At 40.3% G+C, this 15,400-nt stretch overlaps 1 protein-coding gene across 1 annotated transcript in view; it reads right to left on the bottom strand.

The window, feature by feature from the left end:
- Positions 1 to 13,322, bottom strand: part of adsl (adenylosuccinate lyase) — a 35,103-nt gene extending 21,781 nt beyond the window's left edge. The window contains exons 1-8 of the mRNA XM_084329842.1: positions 13,105 to 13,322; positions 9,583 to 9,786; positions 7,448 to 7,492; positions 6,705 to 6,784; positions 3,728 to 3,899; positions 2,064 to 2,110; positions 335 to 425; positions 1 to 70 (exon numbers count right to left, since the gene is read on the bottom strand). Coding sequence (XP_084185968.1) covers positions 1 to 70; positions 335 to 425; positions 2,064 to 2,110; positions 3,728 to 3,899; positions 6,705 to 6,784; positions 7,448 to 7,492; positions 9,583 to 9,786; positions 13,105 to 13,248 — 853 coding nt within the window. The 5' untranslated portion in view covers positions 13,249 to 13,322. The remainder of the gene's footprint in view (positions 71 to 334; positions 426 to 2,063; positions 2,111 to 3,727; positions 3,900 to 6,704; positions 6,785 to 7,447; positions 7,493 to 9,582; positions 9,787 to 13,104) is intronic.
- Positions 13,323 to 15,400: the final 2,078 nt, after the last annotated feature.

Raw genomic sequence — 15,400 nt, forward strand, 5'->3', positions numbered from 1 at the left:
CGATTTGCTCCTTCTCAAAGGGCTCTTCGATCTCTTTCATGTTAGCAAGCAGCCGGATATCTGTACAGATCTAAGAGAGAGGGATGAAATGGAATGAGACAGCGAGGAGGAAAGAGAATACAATTGTTAAGATGTTTTATTGCTTAGGAATCTTACTTAGTATATCCCACGAGATACAAATAAAGATACAAGATACAAGTCTTCTTCATCAAAAGACCACATCAATAAGACTTTAACATCAGTATGTGGATAGCACCTTTATAAATTACACTTCTGTTTTGAGCCACTAGATGGCAATGTCCCCCCACTCCCATATCAATTTGCTGCACCTCACCTTGTGGACAGTAGCTCCTAAACTAGCCAGGCTGGAGACCGAATCAATGTCCACCTTACGGCTGTACGTCTGTCCCGTCACCAGGTAAGCTCTGGACAGGAACAAATCAATATATATACCGTATTGCGTATACATATATATACACTCAAATACATATTAAGAAATGTAGCACATCACCAGAAAACAATGCAGATTTATTTTGCACAAAATCTCACACACATCAAAAAACTCAAAAGGTTTTATTTAGTTTTGACAGTTATTGAGAGTAAATGAGTTTGAATATGACCACCGGTGATGTCATCGGGGGGGAATTGAATCGTTGTGTTAATTACAGCTCAATTAAATGATAAGGTATTGCAATTTGTCCTCTACATTTCATTGAGCTGTAATTAACACAACACAAGGATTCAATGTCCCCGATGACATCACTGGTGACTATATATACAAACTAATTTACTCTCTCAATAACTGTCCAACTAAATGAATGTGTTCAAAACTGTTTAGAGTTTTTGGATGTGTGTGAGATTATGTGCAAAATAAATCAGCATTGTTTTTTTCTTTTTGGTGAAGTGCCCCAGAAAAGTCAACTAACCCCGTTTTATGGCAAATAACCTGGTGGTTAAACAGACCTGTTGAACCTCGAGCCACTTTGTGTTGATTTCATTATTTATTACATACCGTTGTGTCCATTGCCTCCATGTTGCTATTCTGTCCATTGCCTTTAACACAATGGGGACGAACAACGTATATCTCCGTGTTTCGATTCCTCCCGTTGTGGACAGAAGCACGGATAAATCCGTGGCAAGTTGTTATTGCTTTTATTCCATTTTAATAACCTATTCAAGGTCGCAGAGCGGCACTGCAGATATACCCTACTCTTTGAATTCGAGAAGGTGCAATACCGGCCAGATCCTCTTAGGGGCGCTATCGCGATAATGCAGTGTGCCCTGTGGCCGAACGGTGGATTTTTTTTTTCTTTCAATGGAGATTTCAGTTAGCAGGATTCTAGATGTGCAGCATGTAGCTTGGATTACGTTTTGCATCGCAGATTTCACCATGCAATAAGGGGATTTATCATCAGCCAATGGACATATCGATCTACCAGATAGCGATCGATAACGGGGAAATGCTCGGGGGGGTCCCACCGGACCACGGTAAGATCTTTTTCACGTAAAGTACATCCCGATCGGGCCTTGTTTTGATAGCCATCCAGGCGTTCGGACTATGAGGCTAACGCGGTTATTGGTGATCAATAATCAGAAATGACATCCCCCGCCCCCCCCCCCCCTTTCATACATGCGTGAGGATCGTGCCGATCATATGCAGTTTGAGTTTTAACTGGAGCGTATCTATAACCGAAATGCCATTGGATTTAACGTTATTAGCCATTAGCCCATTATCTCGGCTTCCAGGAAATATACTAGACCAAATCCTGTATAATGCTTATATTCACGACGCTATAAAATGAGAACGTATTGATGATTTTCTTTTAAGCCATTTTGAAGGGACGGTTTATGGTCTCAATTCACAATGAGAATGGACAGATAGCAATACTATAGAGTATAGATTTAGCTCTACAAACAGCCCCACGTCTGTTTACATTTCACAGTCCTCTTGATATTAATTAGACTCATCCCAGTGGCCGCGAAAGCGTTAAGGGACAAATAAACGTCCATTGAATTCAAAATAATCACGGTCCATCTGTCCTTCTTTTGTGTGCTGCACTCACTTTTTGAAGCCGGCCATCTGCGTCACCATTCGGTCGAGCTCCTCCACCTGGAGAGGAAGACAGAACATGTGAGTATGTTGAGTATGTTTTTAACAGCTGTGTGTGAATCTCTCTGCTCACAGATCCCTGTGTAATCAGGAAATGAATTAATGAATGAATCATTGCATCGCTTTTCTAGACGCTCAAAGCACTTTATAATGTAAAATGGAAATCGCCTCCTCGACCACCCGTGTGTGTTTAAATAAATGATTAAAAAAAATATAAAAGAATTGCAGTGAAAGCGTGGGGCCAGTTTAGAGTCACTGTGCGACACGTGATGCTCGGTCCTGTTCGTCTGTTCAACTGTGTGTGTGTGTGTGTGTGTGTGTATGTTCAACCTTAAACTATTGTGCAACCGTATACATTGTACATAAGTTTATTTGGAAATTACACTTTCTGTAAATAATTGACTATTTTATTTTACCTAATTTTATATTTTATTCTATCTTCCTCATTTTATATTTTATTTGATCTTACCTCATTTTATATTTTATTTGATCTTACCTCATTTTATTCTATCTTCCCTCATTTTATATTTTATTTGGTCTTCCCTCATTTTATATTTTATGCTATCTTACCTCATTTTATATTTTATGCTATCTTACCTCATTTTATATTTTATTCTATATTACATCATTTTATATTTTATTTGATCTTACCTCATTTTATATGTTATTCTATCTTACCTCATTTTATATTTTATTTGATCTTACCTCATTTTATATTTTATTCTATCTTACCTTATTTTATATTTTATTTTGATCTTACCTCATTTCATATTTTATTTTATCTTACTACTACTACTTATTGTTACCACTCTTGTATTCATTGCTGTTTCTTAATTGTGCACTGTTGAGTCTGAGCTTGAAACACAAAAATGTCATTATTGTTGTGTATTTGACAAATAAAGAACTTGAACTTAAACTTGTGTTTGCTATTTTATTGAAATTATATTGCAATGTTCTTTATTGCTATTTTTTTGCCTTAAAAAGTGAATGAACTCTTTTTGCCCCCATTCGGACCACCCCCTAGTTGTGACTCAGCGCCATCTTGTTTGAAAACCGTGGGGAAAGCCCTGTAATGGACAATTAATGTGGGGCGTGAGGACCAATGAGGTTAAGGTTTGGGTTAAGGTAGGGGGTGGGCTTAGACTATGATACCAAGTTTTTAGAAGTCCCAATGTGCATGTGCATCAGCCAAACTTGGACTACGTGGGCTCAATGGCTGCCATACACTGGCACCATCATCACCACCACCACCGCGTGATTTTTTTCCCATAGCCTATGTGTGCGAAGACGCTCTGATTGGCTAGCCGCGTACAGTGAAGACCCTCTCTGATTGGTTTAGCGCCAAAGGGTCTCTTCCGCCTAACCCTAACCTTAACCTTAACCTTAACCTCAACCTTAACCTTAACCCTAACTCTAAGCATAACCCACTTCGAAAGAGGGCCAAAGCATAACCACTTTGAAGCAGAGAATATATATGTACAAGGCAGAAGAGACCCTTCTGCGCTAAACCAATCAGAGAGGGTCTTCGCTGTACGCGGCTAGCCAATCAGAGCGTCTTCGAAACACATAGGCTACGGAAAGAAAACACGCACCACCACCATGGCTTGTCGTGCGTACCTTATCATGGTCCCCCTGGAAGAGCTGGAGGAAGCTCGCCTGGGTGCCAGTGGTTCCTTTGACCCCCCGGAAACGGAGGTCCTCACGGGCGCGTTGAATGTTCCTCATATCCATGGCTAGGTCCTGGAGCCAGAGGCAGGCCCGCTTCCCTACCGTGGTCAGCTGGGCTGGTCTGGAGGAGAGGGAGGATACATTTAACAATCAAACTAATGTCCACGGAGAAAGAGATAAAACCTGGAAGAGAAAAGGTTCAAGGGAGACAGACAACAGTTAAGATTAGGGCTGGGCGATATGGCCTAAATATGATATCACGATATTTTCTGACCTTTCGGCGATACACGATACGCATCACGATGTTTTTCTTTTTTTCCCCAAACAATTCATTATGAGGCTTACCAAGACAGTATTTGAGTTTGCAAGCTAACATTAAAGACAAAATAAAATACCCATGCATTTAGCATTTGTATATTATATATTAGATTTAGATTATTGGATTATTAGATTATATATTGCATATATTTAGCAATGAGATATTATATGATTTAGATATGAAATATGATGAATTGAAAATGGGGGACCCTGATGTAAACAAGACGAAAGTCTTTCTCTGGTCTGCATCCCCTTAACAATTGTATGTATTGAGCTGTACTGTACCCATTCTGCAATATGTTAATAAAGTTTTAAATCAATCAATCAATAAATAGGATTTTAGCATTTTTATGAAACTACTGTATATTTGTATGTCTCTAAATGTTTTGATGAATTGAAAATAGAGGACCCTTATGTAAAAAAGCCGAAAGTCTTTTTCTGGTCTTCATCCTCCAGTCAGTCCACTGTTGTTGTATTGAGCTGTACTGTATTGTACCCATTCTGCAATCGTTAATAACGTTTTCATTCATTCAATCATTCAGCCGGCAACAGAATAATTTTGATTGACAGTCGAGTCTGCCAATTACGTCACACCGCTTGTACCCGCCCTGCTGTTCTTAGCACCAATCGGCAAGCGCTATTCTTTTTTTACATTCCTGAATGCCCTCCATTGATTTTAACGAGAGCTCAGCTCAACGACAACAACAGCTCACCGCAGCCGACGAGTGATTACTAGCGCACCGCAGCATGACAACGAGGCATAATGATTTTACTGCAACAAATGTTATAATAAAAGCCTTTCCATACATCTGTCTGATTGAAAACTTTATTAACAGACCGCAGAATGGGCACGCACAACTCGGCACGGACTGAGATATGAACAGTAACGCTTGCTATCTATGTCGTCATCGGACGTTGCTATGTTTGGGTAAATACGCTGATGTGTAACTATATAACGTGTAACTATATAATGTTAATGCCACAAAACGAATGCCTTTGTTAATCATAAGTACTAACTTTGATGCAGTAGTGTGTGTGTGGGAGCGGCGTTGTTCAAAAGTTTGAACGGGGTGGTACCAGATTGACGCGACACAATCCTCTTGGGCAAAACATCACGATATCCACGATACACTTTTTTAACGTATCGTTAATGAACTGTACCCGATATTTATATAATATCGTCATATCGCCCAGCCCTAGTTAAGATTCTTCATGAATTTTATTACAAGGACGTTTGGAGGATAGATTACATAGGAATATATTATAGGGATGCACCGAATGGGAAATTCTTGGCCGAAACCGATACTGAAAATAGGAAACAGTTGGCCGAAAACCGAATGCCGAAAATGATTCATAGAATAGATTTTTTTTACTAATGTTGTTATGGAAAAATATATGATTATGGCAAAACTTAACTTAAATAATCACTATTATGGGTCCATAAAACATTTATTCAGCACTTCTGAATGCATACAGTATAGGGCTGCAACTAATGACTATTTTGGTAGTCGACTAATCGAAAAACATTTATATAAAAAAGAAAAGAAAAAATATATATATATATATATATTTTTTTTTTGCACTACCTATCTTTGTGAAAGTGGCTTCTCAGCTCTGGTCCAGCTGAAGACAGAGCAGAGGAACAGATTGGACATTGAGCATGACCTCAGAGTTGCTTTGAGACTCTTGTCAGGACCAAACAACATCCCCAGTTATCCCAGTAGTTCCCCCAAACTTACTGTCGGTCTGTTATGTTAAGCTAAGAAGTCTTCAGCTGGCTGGACCAGAGCTGAGAAGCCACTTTCACAAAGATAGGTAGTGTAAAAAAATAAAAATAAATAAAAAAAATTTAATGACTAATCGACGCAACAATTCCTCGCCAACGATTTTTTTATAATCGACATCGTCGATTAATCGTTGCAGCCCTAATACAGTACATTAATTCCAAGTCAAGTGTATTTTCTTTTCTCTGTAGGATAACTACAAAGTGCATTCAGAACAAAGCCAATGTGCTTTAAAACTGCATAAAGATCTGCACACATGAGAGGGAGAATAGCTTATAGCAGACTTAATGATATCACTGTAGTGGCTACAGTAAGCATTTTATATAAAAGTACCCCCTCCAATGTACAGTAAATTACCTAGTATGGTTGTCAATATTCCAATGTACAGCTTTGCTTGTACAGTTGTACAGTGTTTAAGGATATAAAGCATGTTAAAGACGCATTTATTGGACGCGTTGCGCGCAGAGTTTACATAGAAACAGCGCGACTCCCGAGTCCCAGGAGGAGTTATCACAGGCTGCAGAACGCAGGACTGAAGAGCTCACGTTGCGCATGTAATGACTGAAGCCGCGTTTTGATGACATCATCACAACAACACGCGTTAGGTTACAGGTTGTTTCTGTTTCGGTGATATATTTTCGGTGAAAAAACTCTTTCGGCCGAAAAGGCAATTTTTGGCCATTTTCGACCGAAAACTTTCGGTGGCCGAAATTTCGGTGCACCCCTAATATATTACAGGAGGTCATAAGATCCTTGTTATCTGATCGGATTTGGGTGTGAGAGTGATGAGGATGACCATCAGAGAGATGCTGTATCAGACTTACTGGTAGTGTGTGAAGCCAAGGGTGGGAAGGTCGGCATATTTCTCTGCAAAGTTTGCCAGTCTGCCAATCACTCTGGCTAGCTATGGGAGCAAGAAGAGGAGTGTTTTCCAGTTTAATCTAGATTCACAAAGTGAATGAACTCTCATATTTCAAACTAAGATTACCGGTATTAACCCTTTCACTGCCGCACTACCAAAACGGTTAACCTTTCACTGCGACAATTCACAGAAGGTTAACCATTTCACTGCCACACAACTGAAGGTTAACCCTTTACTATCACACAACCGACGGCGACCGACGGATATGGACCAATAGCCTAGCTTAAAACTGGGAGGTGTTTTTGGTCAACAGCCGGTCCGTATCCGCTTCCATTCATTTGTGCTAAACTAGGCTAGCTTGCAGCCGGATAGCTTTCTATTGAACGCACAGAGAAGAGAAGACGGTAAGCACATTTCCCATAATGTCGGCGTGTTCCTTTAAGTGAATGAAATCTCAATTAAGTGCATGAACTCTCATTCAAAACTAAGATAAGTGAATGAACTCTCACAGTTGAAACACTAGAGGTGGATGACTTCTACACTGTTGTCTGCAAACAGCTGAGGATGATTGGAAAAACAAACCAAAAAAAGAAAAGCGGTTAAAGGATGCATCCATTTCGACTGACTGCACATCGGCACAACTGGATGTGTGCATGTTTCCTTGTTTTGTCATCATCATCATCAGGACAAACAGCTGAGCCTCACCTTGGGTAACAGGATGTCAAATCCATCACGCAGCATAATCAGATCCTGAGGAGGAAAGGAAAACAAAAAAACAACAAGTTATAAACGCATGAGAAACGGATAGCAAATGGGTGGATGACGTGCTGCAAAACAGTGTAAGGAAGCCTAATAAAACACAGATTGTGTCTGTTTTTCATCCAGATTTTTAAGTTATTTAAAAAGGAAATGAAACCCAATTATTTTCGAGAACACCCTTAATTTCTTATAGCGAGCGATTGGGAGAATCAGAGGATTTTGATTTAAAAAGAAAAAAAATATATTGCCTATATTTATTGTAACATACAGTATATTGTAACCGATGAGCCATACAGACCCTCATCTGCACCTTTGTTTATTTTTTCTTATATTTTTATATTCCGATTTAATTATATTGTTTACATGGTTTATTCTTCTCATATTTTTATATTCAGAGTTAATTTTATTGCCTATATTTATGTCTTTCTTCTATTACCCTGCCCATACCTGTACCTCCCCTCCCCCCATGCCGCTATGACGCCCGATTTTCCTCAAGGGGATCAACAACGTAATATCTCATCTTATCTAAAATACAGACCAGCACTAGAGAATGTACTGTATAATAGAAGGCGTCTACCCTATTATCTGTAATAGAATCTACATGATTAATCATCTTCATTACAGTGCTGTCTCCCCACACCACGCAGGTGGGAAATACTAATATTAGAATTGCGTAATGTCTGTAATATAATCTGTACAGTGTAGGCCTAATTCATCATCGCACCATCTCCTTAGGGGGGAATACTGTTACAAACCTGCCAACCGTAAATACATTTTCATTTATTTCTTTTGAGTACCACTTTGGTGGCGTAGATGTGCCACATGCAAATCCCTCACTATTTGCATTTGCAACAGCGAATTATTGTACATAATTTGCATACATTCCACAGTCCAACAGACGAAAAGGTGAGGGATCCACTGAAGCAATCACATCCCTTCTTACAGAATGGCACATATTGGCAATATAATGGGAGGTGTTTTCTTCCCTTAGAGAGTAACTAACTTCATAGACTGCACAGTGCCCCCCCACACACACACGGCATTGTATCTAAATCTGAATGTACTGACTGTCAGGGGGCGACAGTGGCTCGGGAGGTAATCCGGAGGTTCCCGGTTTGATTCCCGCTCCTCCCAGTAGGGTTGGGCATCGTTTGGATTTGAACGATTCCGGTTCCGATTCCGATTCTCCATTTCGATTCCTGTTCTAAACTATTCTCGATTCCGATTCTTTGAGGTGCAGGTCAAAACAGGTCACAGCTTATTTCGCAGGAGAATATATACCGGTATATATATTTTTTTATCTTTAATTTTTTTCATACTATTCACATTGTCAGTTGACTTGATACAGTTTAATTTGGTTGCTGTACTGTAACTAGGGTATTAATTAACAAAGTAAAAAAATAAATAAAAAAATCCGGAACCGAAAGTTAGGAATCGGTTCCTATTAGAACCGGTTCTCGGTGCCCAACCCTACCTCCCAGGCAGTGTCTCGAAGTGTCCTTGAGCAAGACACTTAACCCCTAACTGCTCCCAATGAGCAGGTTGGCACCTTGCATGGTTACCTCCGCCATCGGTGTGTGAGTGAATGGGTCAAATGTGAGGAACAAATTGTAAAGTGCTTTGGATAAGAGCGCTATATAAATGCAGTCAATTTACCAAAAAAAGGCTATTTACTGTCAGAGCAACCCTTATTCAAACTGTGTATACCATTCAATAAAAAAGGAGCTTATTGTGTCTTTCTTGTTATCCACTCCCAAGTGAAGCACTTGAGTTGTTATGACACTTATTGTTGACTGGGGGGACTGTATCCCTTTGCTGGTTTGGATATTACTTTGGTTACTCCACTTTGTTCACATTCTAGCAACACCTTTTGTCGCTGCAACCTTTTCCATCCTATACCAGCAAAACAGCAAAGAATTGTCATGAATAAAATCAAAATGTATAAAAGGCCTCCCGCCTTCGTCCACAACACAGCAGTGCCAGAATATGTCACAGCACGACACTACCTCTCAAAAGTATTGCTGCTAGATTCTAACAGTGCTATCTATGACCAAACAACACATGTACAATATCACCCTTACCGTGTTGTCCCCCACGTAGCAGGACGTGGCCCCCAGGTGGATGATGGGTGCGGCGGTGGGGCAGCAGTGGGCGAAGGTGTGGACGTGGGCCATGACGTCATGCCGGAGTTTGCGCTCTTCGTCGGCCGCCATGGCGAAGTCGATGTCCTCTGCGTGGGTCTCCATCTCGGCTACCTGGGTGTCTGTGACAGGGAGGCCCAGCTCCTGGGAGAGAGGGGTGACAAGGAGAGAGGGAGACAAGGAGAGAGGGAGACGAGGAGAGGGGGAGACGGGAGAGGAGAGACCGCAAAAGAAGGAGTTCAAAATTATGTCAAGAAAGTTGAAACTCAAGTTCTGGCCTAATATATAAAAAAATGTAAACTGATATAAGTCGATTCCAGCTATTCTTATTTAATGAATTTTCCTAATTGAATACATAAAATGAACATGATGATATGTTTTCAATGTCCTGTACACACTTTGTACACATCGGTGTTCCTTGGAAAATGGACTACATATATATACAGTGCTGTTATCCAGCGCTTTACAACATATGCCTCACACATTCTCACAACGACGGCGGAGGCGACCTTGCGAGGTGCCAACCTGCTCATCGGGAGAAGTTAGGGCCCGGGGTTCAGTGTCTTGCTCAACACGCTGGTGGGAAGAATCAAACTGGGAACATTCAGATTACCAGACGACCCTTATCGATTCCTTCTCAAAGCTATCTGAAAAGCTAACAGGGCAAATTCAGAGGCCCTCGTACATCAAGTAACGCAACACAAGTATTCAATATCCATGATGACATCACTGGTGGCCATATTCGAACTAATTTACTTTCAATAACTGTCAAACAAAATTAATGTGTTGTCGTGGAAATTCAGTTTAGCCGACTATCCCACAGGTGGCCTCCACACTGATTAGGTCACTCAGGTCTGGCAGCTAAAACTGGCAACCGGCGGCTCTTTAGCCAATCAGCTGCAGCTCCCTGGTCAAAAAAATATATAATTTAACATTTCTTTTTTTCATCAACTAAAATATTTATTCAACTAAAATATACAGTATGTCACACGCTGCGCCTCTCCCTGCCGTCTGCAAGTGGCTAATCTTGAGTTTCCGACCCCCCAGTAAGCTAACCATGGATAAATCCAAAAAAAGGAAAGTCTGAGGAAAATAGAGGGTTTAATTCAGCGTGGACAGATTAATTTGCTTTCACGACCAACGATGCAGGCTTACCCGATATGTGGTGAGAAATTTGCGAACAATAAAAAAAATTACTTTTTATTTTATAGATTTTCCACAAATAAGGGAAGGACTCAAATAGAGCTGCATAGTTCAGGGTTTTATTTCAAAGTAGGTCTACACATGGTAGTCTTTTTTTCAAAGTGGACTACTTTTTATTTTATAAATGTTCCACAAATAAGGGAAAGACTCAAATATACCTGCATAGTTCAGGGTTTTATTTCAAAGTAGGTCTACAGATGCCAGTGTTTTTTCTCCTCTGTGTTTTATTTCAAAGTAGGTCTACACATGGTAGTATTTTTTCAAAGTGGACTACATTTTAAATATAGTGCTTACCATATCATATGTTAAAAGCTACAGGCCTATGTTATATGTGTTATGGACCAAAAGCTACAGGCCTATGTTATGTGTGTTATGGACCAAAAGCTACAGGCCTATGTTACATGGGTTATGGACCAAAAGCTACAGGCCTATGTTACATGGGTTATGGACTACTACACTCATAGGACCATGTACCACTGCCAACATAGCTGGGCAGAGAGCGAGAGCAGAGTAAAAGAGTCAGTTTACTATGACATTTTGTATGCTATTTTAAGCATACGAAAACAGCCCTGGCTGTGGCAGGAACAGACCCTGACCTCCATAGAAGCAAACTCCCCAAAGAACATGGAGGGGGCAATGCAAAGGTCATTCCGTGTTAGAGGGATCTCTGTTCTAATTTCAGTTTAGTGCTGACTGAGACTCAAAAAGGATTTATAGAAGAAACAATCAGTAATAATATGTACGTGTACCTTATGCCTATGAATGATTATCCTGTCACAAGGCCCCCTAAAGCCATTCTGTGGTGGTCTTTTTGTTTTAGGCTCATTATTTTTGTTACACAAAACGGAGCAAATTAAACCAACCAATAGCCATGGGAACCAATAGCCCGGGTGACAGATCATGTGAGGGGATGAGATGCATGTGAGAGAGGGTCTGATGTCAATTAATCCCAGCCTGCTGCAGCCACTTTGTCCTTTAGCGTGAGGAGTGTGTGTGTGTGTGTGTGTGTGTGTGTGTGTGTGTGTGTGTGTGTGGTCACTGGGATGTAGGATTATAAACTAGCCTCAAATATACTATGCACATAAATAAAGACTATATAAAACAATTTAACTACGTTTTCAAATACTAGTCCATTGAACGGACCTGCTGCAACCTAAGGTTTTTGATTGATTGATTGAAAAGTTTATTAACAGATTGCAGAATGGGTACAGTACAGTACAGCTCAGTACATACAATTGTTAAGGGGATGCAGACCAGAGAAAGACTTTCGTCTTGTTTACATCAGGGTCCCCCATTTTCAATTCATCATAACATATATGACATACATGACATACAGATAGACAGTACTGCTACATCTATACATTTATGACATATCAGATTAGCAAATACAGTACTGTTTGTGATACAAAAGTGTCCAGAAAAAGAGTGTATATACATTTGGCATAGAAACTGTACATTGGAGGAGGTTGGGTGGGTGGGTTGGGTGGGTGGGTGAGGGCTGTACATTGGAGGTGGGGGGGGGGGGGGTTGGGTAGGGGACACACACATTTTACACTGTACATTGGAATACTGACAAAGCCTTACTTGGTAATTTACTGTACAACTAGGTTAGGACATTTGTAGGGGCCAGTTTCGAATTGCAGTCTCCCGTAGGTGTTTTTTGAGAGTGTTTTTGAAAGTGGGTAGTGATTCACATTCCTTTACAGCTTTAGGTAGGGCGTTCCACATTGATGTATTTATGGTGCAATCTCTGTTGTCTCTGTGAATCGATAGTGAGATGAACAACAGCTTCGATAACGTCAAGAATTCTACATTAAAATAAACAGTAACCTGATATTTGGCTCCTAGTCTAAATATATAATGTGTATGCCCCACCTGTTGATAACATATAGCCAACTGGTCTGGAATAATTATGTATAACTAGAGTAATCCTAAATATTTGTAATACGTTAATAGATATTGCCCTCTTGACACGATAAGTAACTTGGCTATTACTACAGATAACTAATAACTCTGTTGCGGAGTCATCAAACTGAGTTACAACAGTTTACAGACAGTGGACACTTCAAGTGCAGGACGTCACGTAAACCGCGCAGGGAACTTGACCGGGCTTCAAAGTCGCAAAACGTTGACAATAGCCCTAGATATCATATTTCCAATGCATAGCGAAAATAATAATGTGATTTATTAGGCAATGCCATTGTGGCTAGCTAGCTTAAATGCAGTTGCAACTTGCTATGCAGGTACAATGTGTCAAACCTTTTCAGCTTTGGCGAGGTAGATCCACAGTTTTCTCCAAGTTGTGAATTTCTTCCTGTCACTGAAGTTGTATGCCATTTCTTTGCTAGCATATCTAGACACTAGCGGGGAGCGATACTTCATAAATTCGTCGGATTCCTCCATGATTGCAAGACGTTTGTTTGTATATCAACGCAGGAGAGGAGAAGCAACCTGCAAGCCGGGCTCCTGTCTGCGTATACCCGCCGAGCGTGTAGCCGCAGTAGTTTCCGGTCCTTGCTGGTGGTGGGCGGCATCTATAGATATCTATGGTGGGCGGTCCTGGTACCGCGCGGTTCTAGGACCCGAGTTTTTCGCGACAGCGCCATCTACCGAATTTTACAACCAAGGACAGCATTAACATGTGCGATCAGAGGAGTAGAGTAGGGTTGGAGTAGTAGAGTGCGAGTGCTACTACTGCATGTGAATGTTTCATTTGTTTAACGTTAAAAACAATTCTGAGGTGCGTCCAAATTCAGCGAACAAGGCGAATGCGTGCAAACTATTTCAAAACGTATTTCGGTTAGCTTTGTGTTCGCAGAGGTTTTTCGTACCATGACAAGTAGCCTACGGCAGAAGGTCCATACATAATTTATTTCTATAAAATAACACAATTCTATGAAAATAACATGTGTTTATGTTACCGATTCCATGCCTGTTAAGTTTCCATTCCAAATAGCGTAATTTTAACAAGCACCGCATTATGTTTAATTTCGTTTTGTTTTTCCTATAGGCATCTTCATACCGGGCGGAGCTAGGGGGTGGCTACCTGGGCTCAAGCCCCGGATGTATTCTGAAAAGCCCCGAATCTATTTAAAAAAAAATAAAAAAAATGTTTTTTTTTTTTTTACAATTCATCATTGTTACATGAAAATATGTTTGCACCAGATTTAGCAGAAGCTAATTTCCATCTGTGGTCTATCCAGCTGCTAACTGTATTTGAGTGAGTTAAGTCTTGGTGTTATGGTAGACTCAGACCTAAGCTTTAAATCACAATCAACAAGTTGACAAAAACTTAATTCTTCCACCTTAGAAACATAGCTAAAGTACGGCCATTTATAAATCAAAAGGACGCTGAAAACCAGATCCATGCCTTTATCTCAAGCCAACTCGACTACTGTAATGCACTCCTTACTGGCCTCCCGAAAAAATACGATGATAACTATTTTATTGCAATGCACTATTGCATTATTTTATTCTATTTTACTAACTATTTTATTGCACTGCACTATTTTACTTTGTATCAGTGAATCATAGACGCCTGGCCATAAGAGCATTCGGAGCATCTCTGCTCTCCCACTATTGAACTTGGGGGAGCAAAGGTATGATCTTGCTCCACCACTTTTTGATTATATGAAAAATATGATATATCCCCCCCCAATATATAAATATAACCATAACTACGTTATGGTTAACTGAGTTTTATAGTGAAAAGAGCAGCTTTATTGGTCAAGATTGAAGGCTCTATATTGCAGGAAATTGCACGTACAGGTTCATTAAATTCAAAGGTATGATCTTGCTCCACCACTTTTTGATTATATGAAAAATATGATATATCCCCCCCCAATATATAAATATAACCATAACTACGTTATGGTTAACTGAGTTTTATAGTGAAAAGAGCAGCTTTATTGGTCAAGATTGAAGGCTCTATATTGCAGGAAATTGCACGTACAGGTTCATTAAATTCAAAAAAAATCTGTCGTGGAGGGGGTCGTGCCGGACCGCCTCCAAACCACCCATTGCCTGCCAAAAAAAAAAAAAAAAAAAAAATACAAAAAAAAAAAGAAAAAAAAGGGGGGGCCCATCTGGGCTAAGCCCCGGATCTCCTACAATCCTAAATCCGCCCCTGATACCGTCCCGTTTCCCTGTGTGAACAAATGTCCCGTGGATGAATGTATCTCGCTTTATGGTGCTCGCATCATTATTGTCAGCGATCGAGCCATGTATGATGTTGCGCGCGCGCTTTGTCATTTGTATGCAAAGCATAACATGCTCGTGATGCACCCTTCAGAAACCATTCATATGAAGGTGACAGTGCAGTTTGTCTATGGAACCTCCTCCTAAATCTTCTATTTAATATGAACGTATGTTTTATGTAGCCTAACCCACACAACCCATCTTATTTTAAAGTCTAAATATTTATTCAGTACAGTCAGTAGGCTAGGAGCATCCCCTCACCCCACCCCTTCATATAATCAACGGAAGGGTATCATATAAATAGGAATGTGTGTCTGTGTGCATGCCACAGCTGGGGAATCCTCTGTGCAGTGCAGTG

This window comes from Notolepis coatsorum, assembly GCF_963971535.1.
Source record: "Notolepis coatsorum genome assembly, chromosome: 14".
In the NCBI taxonomy this organism is placed as follows: Eukaryota; Metazoa; Chordata; class Actinopteri; order Aulopiformes; family Paralepididae; genus Notolepis; species Notolepis coatsorum.